The sequence below is a fragment of the Narcine bancroftii genome, chromosome 5 (genome assembly GCF_036971445.1).
Source record: "Narcine bancroftii isolate sNarBan1 chromosome 5, sNarBan1.hap1, whole genome shotgun sequence".
NCBI lineage: Eukaryota > Metazoa > Chordata > Chondrichthyes > Torpediniformes > Narcinidae > Narcine > Narcine bancroftii.
Genome location: NC_091473.1, coordinates 189,989,174 through 189,998,844, shown reverse-complemented (window position 1 = coordinate 189,998,844; position 9,671 = coordinate 189,989,174). Strand labels below are relative to the sequence as shown.

The following is a 9,671-nucleotide window of genomic DNA, read 5'->3' as shown; positions in this document are numbered from 1 at the left end:
CCCCCCCTCCCCTGCGCATGCCCAGTACCCACCCGGGCCCGGCCCATGTGCGGCTGCTCCGCCACCTCCGGCTGCCGTCATGAACCGAGCTGATAGGAGCCGCCAGGTTGCGAACAAGGTAGGATGTGGGGCGCGGGTCGGGCAACTCCCGGTATTCCCGGCCCCATCCCCCCGCCCCGCATCCCGCGGGTAACGGTGAGGGAGGGGGGCGCGGGCGTGCAGCTCCCGGTTCCCGTCCCCCGCGGGTAATGGCGCGGGGTAACGGGTCCAGGGAGGCCCGGCCCCACCGGCGCCCGCGGGCATCAAGTCGCACCCTGCGCCCTCGCCCGGGGATTCGACACGGCCTTGGGGCTTCTTTGTCTCCTTCCTGGCGCCGATCTTCCCCCCCCCCCCCACTCATCCCTCACTGCAACCCCACCTCCCCCCTTCACTCCCCCCTTCACTCCCCCCTTCACTCCCCCCTTCACTCCCCCCTTCACTCCCCCCTTCACTCCCCCCTTCACTCCCCCCTTCACTCCCCCCTTCACTCCCCCCTTCACTCCCCCCTTCACTCCCCCCTTCACTCCCCCCTTCACTCCCCCCTTCACTCCCCCCTTCACTCCCCCCTTCACTCCCCCCTTCACTCCCCCCTTCACTCCCCCCTTCACTCCCCCCTTCACTCCCCCCTTCACTCCCCCCTTCACTCCCCCCTTCACTCCCCCCTTCACTCCCCCCTTCACTCCCCCCTTCACTCCCCCCTTCACTCCCCCCTTCACTCCCCCCTTCACTCCCCCCTTCACTCCCCCCTTCACTCCCCCCTTCACTCCCCCCTTCACTCCCCCCTTCACTCCCCCCTTCACTCCCCCCTTCACTCCCCCCTTCACTCCCCCCTTCACTCCCCCCTTCACTCCCCCCTTCACTCCCCCCTTCACTCCCCCCTTCACTCCCCCCTTCACTCCCCCCTTCACTCCCCCCTTCACTCCCCCCTTCACTCCCCCCTTCACTCCCCCCTTCACTCCCCCCTTCACTCCCCCCTTCACTCCCCCCTTCACTCCCCCCTTCACTCCCCCCTTCACTCCCCCCTTCACTCCCCCCTTCACTCCCCCCTTCACTCCCCCCTTCACTCCCCCCTTCACTCCCCCCTTCACTCCCCCCTTCACTCCCCCCTTCACTCCCCCCTTCACTCCCCCCTTCACTCCCCCCTTCACTCCCCCCTTCACTCCCCCCTTCACTCCCCCCTTCACTCCCCCCTTCACTCCCCCCTTCACTCCCCCCTTCACTCCCCCCTTCACTCCCCTCCCCATCATTTCCCCTCTCCCGTTCTGCGTTCATTCCCCATCTCACTGTCCCCCCTCTTGCTTCTCCTGTCTCCCTCCCCCATCTGTTTTCCCTTTCCCCCCTGTCCCATCCCCGTCTCTCCCTTCTATTCCCCACCTCTGTTCATCTCTCCCCATCCCGCTCTCCTTCCCCCTTCCCCCACCACACTCCTCATCCTCTTTCTTTGCTCCTGCTCCCGACACCCCACCCCCCTCGTCCTGGTACAGTTACATAGTAGAGGTTTTTTTTAGATAGAGCGTGGTGGGTGCCTGGAATGAGTTGCCAGGTGTAGTGGTGGAGGCTGGTACAATAGGGACATTTAAAAGACTCCTAGACAGGCACACGGATGGGCATGAGGTAATGGTTAGATTATTGTGGAGTAGATTTACATAGGCCAGCACAAATTCTGGGGCGAAGGGGCACTTCTCACGTGTACTTTCAGTTACCTGACTACAGAAGGTGTATCAATAAGTTTGAAAGATTGCTGAGGAGATTTATAGGTTGGGACTTCATTCCCTGGACCATAGAAGAATGAGGGGATATTTGTACCGGTAAACAAAATTATAGACAGAATAAATACCAGTTGGGTTTTTAAGCATTGAAGTCTGGTGAGATACAAACTAGAGGATGTGGGTTAAGGGTGAAAGGGGAAAAGTTTAGGGGGAACTTCTTCATAGAGTGGTGGGAGTTTAGAACGAGCTGAGGTTTTACTCAGTCTTAACATTTATGAAAAATTTGGACAGATACATGCATGGGAGGGGTACTGTCCGGGTGCAGGTAAATGGTACTGGGCAGAATTATCTTTCGACACAGACTAGAGGGGCTGAAAGGCCTACCTCTGTGCTGTGGTGTTCTATGGTTCTGTTTTTTTAAGGGTCACCATCAGCTTTGTGTTCCAGTGAGGGGTAAAATCCAGCCTGTCTAGTCTTCTTACACCCTATGTACCTTAAGACAACATCTTGGAGAATCTCTCACTCTGTGGGTCTCGCTGAATTGCCTGTATGAAGTGGATAGGCTGAGTGGCCCCACCCCATTTCCCCTCCCAGCTGCGATGGCTCTTGAGTGCCTGTGTTTGCGAATCCTTCCCAGGTCTCAGGACGGCGTGAGCTGCCCAAGAGCGGGCGAGCTCAGGCTCCCCTGAGCACAATGGCAGGATGTGGGTGGGGCGCGCCTCGCTCGATGCTGAGTCCCATGTGATAGATGGATGGAGATCTCGTCCTCTGCACCAGGCTTCCATGAACCCCCTCCCGCACAAGTTGTGGCAGTGATCCCACACAGGGCAGGCCTTTTGATTTACTCTGTCTATGCTGAACTATGCCAGCTTCCATTCTACCTATTGAAGTCAGGTGGCGTGGAAGCAGGTCCTTCAGCCCAAATTGTCCATGCTGACCAAAATGTCCTGCCTGCCCATATCCCTCTGAATCTATCCTATCCATTGATCTGGCCAAATGTCCCACCCACACTGGTCCCACCTGCCTCCATTTGGCCCCCTATCCATCTAAACCCGTTCTATCCATGGATCCGTTCAAATGTCTGACCCAACTGGTCCCACTTGCCCATGTCCCTCTAAACCCGTCCTATCCATGGATCCGTCCAAATGTCCCACCCACACTGGTCCCACCTGCCCATGTCCCTCTAAACCCATCTTTTCCATGGAACTGTCCAAATGTCCCATCCACACTGATCCCACCTGCTCACGTCCCTCCAAACCTGTCCTATCCATGGATCTGTCCAAATGTCCCACCCACACTAAACTTGTCCTATCCACGGATCCGTCTGAATGTCCCACCCACACTAGTCCCACCTGCCCACATCCCTCTAAACCCGCCCTATTCATGGAATCGTCCGAACGTTCCACTCATACTGGTCCCACCTGCCAACATCCCTTAAACCCGTCCTATCCACAGAACCGTCCAAATGTTCCCACCTGCATGATTTGGCCCCATTCCTCTGAACCCATCCTGTCCTTGGATCCATCCCAATCACCCATCCACACTTGCCCCACCTGTCACCCATCTTATCCATGCATTCATCAAAATATTCCTTAAAGCCTCAAGCAGCCCGTTCCACACACCCACCGCCCTCTGTGTAAAAATTAGTTGCCCCTCAGGCTCCTGTTAAATCTCTCCTCTCTTCACCTTAAGCCTTTGGTTACCGATACCCCTACTCTGGGCAAAAGACACTCTGCAATCAAGTGATCCTAATTTTGTACACCCCTGTGAGATCACCCCCCCCCCCACCCCCCCACCGTCCTGCACTCCAAAGAATAAAGCTCAACTCTCCCCCATCCCGAGTCTCAGCAAGATCCTCGTCATTCTCCTCGGCCTATTGTAGCTTCTGACCCCACATTTTGGCCCCATATCCCTCTGCATGTCGCATATTCCATGTCCTTTCATTGCCAACATCTTCACTTGTCTGTCTGCACCTTCTGAACAACTACCGTCATATCAGTTCCAGGCACCCACTGCTCTCTTCATTCAAATTAAAAAAAAAACCTTGCTCTGGACATGTCCCTTGACCTTTCTTCTTCTTGCACAAATTTAAGACACTTTACCCCTGAGGTGAGGGGGGGGAGGGGAAAGGATTTTGGAAACTAGTGGAGGGGGCCACAGGGATCTGTTCTGGGACCCCTGCTCTTTGTGATTTTTTAAAAATAATTGACCTGGATGAAGAGGTGGAAAGATGGATCAGTAAGTTTGCGGATGACACGAAGGCTGAAGGAGTTGTGGCTGTTGAAGGTCACAGGAGAGTGTAGACAGCATGCAGGGTTGGGCAGAGAAGTGGTGGATGAAGTTCAATCCGGATAGGTGCGAGGCGATGCATTTTGGAAGGACAAACCAGAAGGTTGAGTACAGGGTGAATGGTCAGTTACTTAAGAGTGTGGATGAACAGAGGGACCTTGGGGTTCAAATTCATACATCCCTCAAGGTCACTGCCCAGGTTAATAGGATAGTTAAGAGGGTCTATGGGATTCAGGGATTAATTAATAGGGGGATTGAGTTCAGGAGTAGAAAGGTCATGTTGCAACTCTACAAATCTCTGATAAGACCATGTTTAGGCTACTATGTTCAGTTCTGGTCACTTCATTACAGGAATGATGTGGAAGTTATGGATAAGGGTCAAGGAGATTTACCAGGATGTTGCCTGGATTGGAAAACAGGTCTTATGAGGCAGGGTTAGCTGAGCTGGGACTTGTCTCTTTGGAGCGTAGAAGGATGAGAGGAGACTTGATAGAGGTCTATGAGATTATTAGAGACATGGATAGGGTGGACGACCAGTGCCTGTTTCCCAGGACAGGATCAGCAAACACAGAAGTGAAGTGAAGTTCAGGGGAGACATCGGGGGGGAGGTGTTTTTTTACCCAGAGAGTTGTGGGGGCCTGGAATGCCTTGCTGGGGATGGTGGTGGAGGCTGGAACATTGGGGGCACAGACACATGGGTGAAAGAAAAATAGAGGGTCACGGGGTAGGGAAGGTTTAGTACATTTTTTTAAGGAAGGAATATATAGGTCAGCACAACATTAAGGGCCTGTACCGCGCTGTATTATTCTATGATTCTGGCTGTCTCTGCTATCAACGGTGGCATAGATAGTTATATAAAGAAAGCAACCCAAGACCACAATAGATAGGAGGAAATTCTGGCCATTTAGCCCATTGAGTCTGCCCCGCCATTTGAATCGTGGCTGATGCATTTATGCTCTCAACTCCATTCTCCTGCCTTCCTCCCACAACTTCTCACTGCCCCCCCCTTACTGATCATGAAACCACCAACCTCTGTTTCATATCCACCCAATGACTCCACAGAATAAATTCTAAAGATTCCCCGCCCTCGGGCTAAAGAAACCTCTTCCCATCTCTGTTCTTCCCATCTCTGTTCTCGAGGGACGTCTTTTTATTTCTGGTCCTGGACTTTGCCACCATTGGAAACATCTTCTCCACCTCCACTCTATAGAGCCCTTTCAATATTCAATGGGTTTCAATGAGATCCCCCTCCCCCTCCCCCCCCCCCCCATCCTTCTAAACTCCAATGAATACAAGACAGGCTTAGAGCCTTCAAACAGACCTCGTACCATAGAACTATAGAATGGGGGGGGGGGGGGGGAAGAGAAGCATTACGAATGTGAAGGTGTATTAAGGTTGCTTCCCATGGTGGGGGGAGTCAAGGGCAAACTTCAGGATTGAAGAGGTTAGAACAGAGATGCGGAGGAATTTCTTTAGCCCGAGGGGGGTGAATCTCTGGAATTTGTTGTCGAGTCCTGGCCATTGAGTGTATTTGAGACAGAGATTGATATGTTCTTGGGCAGCAAAGGTTATGGAGAGTGGGTTGAGTGGGGAAACGGATCAAGTCCAGATTAAATGGCAGGGTAGACTCGATGGGCTGAATAGGTCTTCTGGTCTAGCCATACAATGTTACAGTACAGTTAAACCTCTCATCCCCATATCATTCTCTGGATCCTCTCCAAGACCAGCACATCCCAGACTTGTCCAACCCTCACCTCGTCTCTCATCCCCTCCACTCCAGGCAGCATCCTTTCTGTGCAGCACCCAAATGTGCTGGAGAAACTTAGCAGGCCACAGGAAGTAAAAGGGGAGCCAACGTCCCAGGATTGAGCGTGGGGAAAGAAAGGTGAATCCACGGATAGGATGGGCTTGGAGAGATAAGGTGGGGGGGGAGGGGAAGGGATTGGCGCAAAACTATTACACCGCCCGCAATCGGTTGAGAATCCGACGCTGCCTTTAAGGAGTTTGTATGATCTCCCTGTGTCTCCCACCCTCCAAAACGTACGGGGTGGGGGGGAGGTCGGAAGTTAATTGGGGTATTTGGGTGGCGCAGGCTTGTTGGGTGGAAGGGCCTGTTACGGTGCCGATGTCTCAATTAAATTAAATGAGCACAAGCTCACAGGGAAAAGGTGGGAAGGCAGAAGCTACGATTCCGGCATGGCCTCCTCTGCATTGGGGAGACTGGGCTCTGACTGCGAGATCGATTTGTGGGGCGCCCTCACTCCGTCCACGCCAACAGCAGGGACCTCCCAGAGGCCAGCCGTTTTAATTCCACGTCTGTCCACGGCCAGACCAAGGCCACCTACAGATTGGAGGAACAACCAGATGGCATTAAACATTGAGAAGTAAATCACAAAAATTCTGTAGAAGCTGCGGTTGAAGTAAAAACACAAACTGCTGGAGAAGGTCGGCTGGTCAAACTTTTGCTGCATAAAGGGCCTGTTTGACCTGCTGAGCTATTGCATTTTGTGTTTTTAACCACATTAACATCAACTTGTCCAATTTCCATTAACTCTCTTTTTCCCAGTCAGAGAGCTAACCCCCTCCACCTCTCAGCATCTGCCCCCCCCCCCACCTGTATTCACCTGTATTCACCTTCATAAACCTGTGCTTCCCCCAGCCCCCTCCCCCTAATCTTTTTATTCAGGGATCTGCCAGAGGAGGGACTTTCTCTCCTCTGCCCCCTGATCCACCTCATTTGCTTCCCCCTCCCACCCTCTCCTCTCACTTCACAGCCCCTCTCCTCCACCCCCCCCCCCCCCCCCCACTCCAGCAGCTGCTCTGTGTGCTTTCACACATCTCCCTTCTCGGACAGCCCAGCAGTCTGTCAGCACACTTCCTCCTTTCTGCCTTCTGTCTCACTCGCACACCAGCCCTTTGTTCTGTCTCCCATCCCCCAACCCTCTCCCTCCCCGCTGCCCTCCTCACTTCTCCACCCTCCTGTGCTCCCTCCATCCCCCCCTCCCACCCCTCCCCTATCCCTCTTTCACAAGCCCATCCCTCCTCCACCCTCCCATGCCTCTATCCCTCCCCTTCCCCTTTCTTGCACCAACCCCTCCCTTTCCCTCCTCCACCATTCCACCTCTCCCTCCCACTTACCCTCTCTCTCCCCTTCCCCTCTTCCACCATCTCCTCCCACTCCCTTCCTCTCACCTCATCCTCCTCACTCCATCCCTCCTACACCCTCCCATGCCCTTCCCCCTCTACCCTCTATCACCTCTTTCCTCATTTCCCCCTCTATCTTCCTCTACCCCTCTCCCTTCACTCAATCTCCCTTCACTCTCTTCCCCTCCCTCTCCCTCCTCACTCTTCCCCTCCTCCACTATCCCATCCACTCTCCCACTTCTCCCCCTCTCCTGAACCCCTCCATTACCCTCCCATTCCTCTTCCACATCCCCTTCCCCTCCCCCTACCCTGCTCTTTTTCTGCCATTGCAACCCCTCTCTCCTCATTCCCCCTCCTTCTCTTCCACTCACCCCCTCCTCTCTCCCATCCCCTCCTCTTCCTCACATCACTCCCTATTTCGCCTCTCCCCTTACCGTTCCCTCCTTCAACTTTTCTACCCCTCCTCCACCCTCCCCTCTCCTAACATCACTCTCACATCCCCACTCCCTCCCTCTCCCACTTCTTTCTCCCCATTTCCTTCTCTCCCTCCCTCCGCTTTTAACCCTCCCACATTCCACCTTTCACACTCTCCCCTTCCCCACTTCTTGTGCTCCACTCCCCCTCCTCCTCCCACTTTCTCCCAGTCCTCTCCTTCCTCCTCCCTTTCCCACCACTCCTTCCTACTTTCAACCTCGCCCTCCCTTTCTCTACTCCTCTCTTTGCCCCTCTCCCACTCCTTTCCTTCTTCCATCTCCTCCTCCCTCTCCCCTCTACTTCACCCACTCCACTCTTTCCTTCCTTTCTTTCTTCTCTCCACCTCTTCTCCCTCACCCTTCCTACCCCTCAGAGCACGGGATCATGCACAGACTGAACCTCCCTCTGCACCGTCCCATCACACACCCGGGGTCAAACACAGAGTGAAGCCCCTCTGCACCGTCCCATCACACACTCCCGGGGTCAGACACAGAGTGAAGATCCCTTCACACCGTCCCATCACACACTCCCGGGGTCAGACACAGAGTGAAGCTCCGTCCGCACTGTCCCATCACACACTCCTGGGTTCGGATATAGAGTGAAACTCCCTCCATGCCATCCCATCACACACGCATGATGTCAGACACCAAGTGAAGCTCCCTCCGCACCGTCCCATCACACACTCTTGGTGTCAGATACCGAGTGAAGCTTGCACCAGGAGGGAAAGGGAATGGGGAGAGAGAGGCAAAAGGAAGGTGTGAGGAGAGGGTCACCACTCCTGACCTTTCACCTCTGCAATCACCATCACTGACCTTTCACCTCAACTCCGTGGTTGCCATCCCCCGACTTTTTGCCTCTGTGGTCACCATTCCCTGACCTTTCACCTCTGTGGTCACCATTCCCTGACCTTTCACCTCTGTGGTCACCATTCCCTGACCTTTCACCTCTGTGGTCACCACCACAAACTTTCACCTCACTTCTGCGGTCTCCATCACTAAACTTTCACCTCCACTCTGTGGTAAACATGTCCTGACCTTTCACCTCTGCTCTTTGGTCACCATTCCCCAACCTTTCACCTCTGGTCACCACTCCTGACCTTTCACCTCCGCTCTACTGTACCATCCCTGACCTTTCACCTCCTGGTTCTGGGTCACCAACCATGATCTTTCTCCCCATCACTTCCTCACCGTGACCTCTTGCCTTCCTGGGATAGGTGAATGTGTATCATTAACCCCAACCCCCCCAGATCTGTGAGGACTTTAGGGGGTGGGGGTTGTTGAGTGGAGTGTTGGGGGCAGTGGGACATGCTGGGTGACACTCCCGCCCGCTCCCCCAGGTGCTGACCATCTCCGGTCCTTCCCCAGAACAAGGAGCGGGAGAAGCTGAAGGAGCGGGAGACCCGGATCACCAATGGGCACCTCTTCACCTCCATCACCATTTCTGGAAACACCCTGTGCTTCGCCTGTAACAAGAGCATCATTGCCAAGGAGGCATTCTTCTGCTCCAGTGAGTGCTGCTGAAGGGGGGAAGGGGGTAGGGAGAGGGAGGAGACCTGGGGGTGTGCTACGTCCCCAGGAACTTTTTCTAGACCTTGCTGCCCAGATGTTGAGAGAGTGGAATTTGCTGTTTAGTGACCCAGATCCTGTGGACCTTGCTGGCAGCCTACTATATATTGTGTAGACCTGTTAATTAGTGGTCCAGATGTTGAGAGAATGGACTTTGTTGGTTAGTGGTCCAGATGTTGGGAGAGTAAACCTTGCTGGTTAGTGGTCCAGGTGTTGGGAGAATTGACCTTGTTGGATAGTGGCCCAGATGTTCAAAGAGTGGACCTTGTTGGTTAGTGGCCCAGTTGTTCAGAGGGTGGTCCTTGTTGGTTAGTGCCTCAGATGTTGAGACTGTGATCCTTGTTGGCCAGTCATTCAGATGTTGAGGAAGTGGACCATGTTTGTCAAAAGTCCAGATGTTTAGAGAGTGAACCTTGCTGGCTGGTGGTCCAGATGTTCAGGGAGTGATGTT

At 54.2% G+C, this 9,671-nt stretch overlaps 1 protein-coding gene across 2 annotated transcripts in view; it reads left to right on the top strand.

Moving 5' to 3' along the window:
* The first annotated feature begins 18 nt into the window (after positions 1–18).
* The window catches only part of LOC138764425 (rho guanine nucleotide exchange factor 2-like), a 53,301-nt gene continuing 43,648 nt past the window's right edge, over positions 19–9,671 (top strand). For both annotated transcript variants that reach the window (XM_069940334.1, XM_069940333.1), the window contains exons 1-2: positions 19–118; positions 9,020–9,161. In XM_069940334.1, coding sequence (XP_069796435.1) covers positions 80–118; positions 9,020–9,161 — 181 coding nt within the window. In that variant the 5' untranslated portion in view covers positions 19–79. The remainder of the gene's footprint in view (positions 119–9,019; positions 9,162–9,671) is intronic.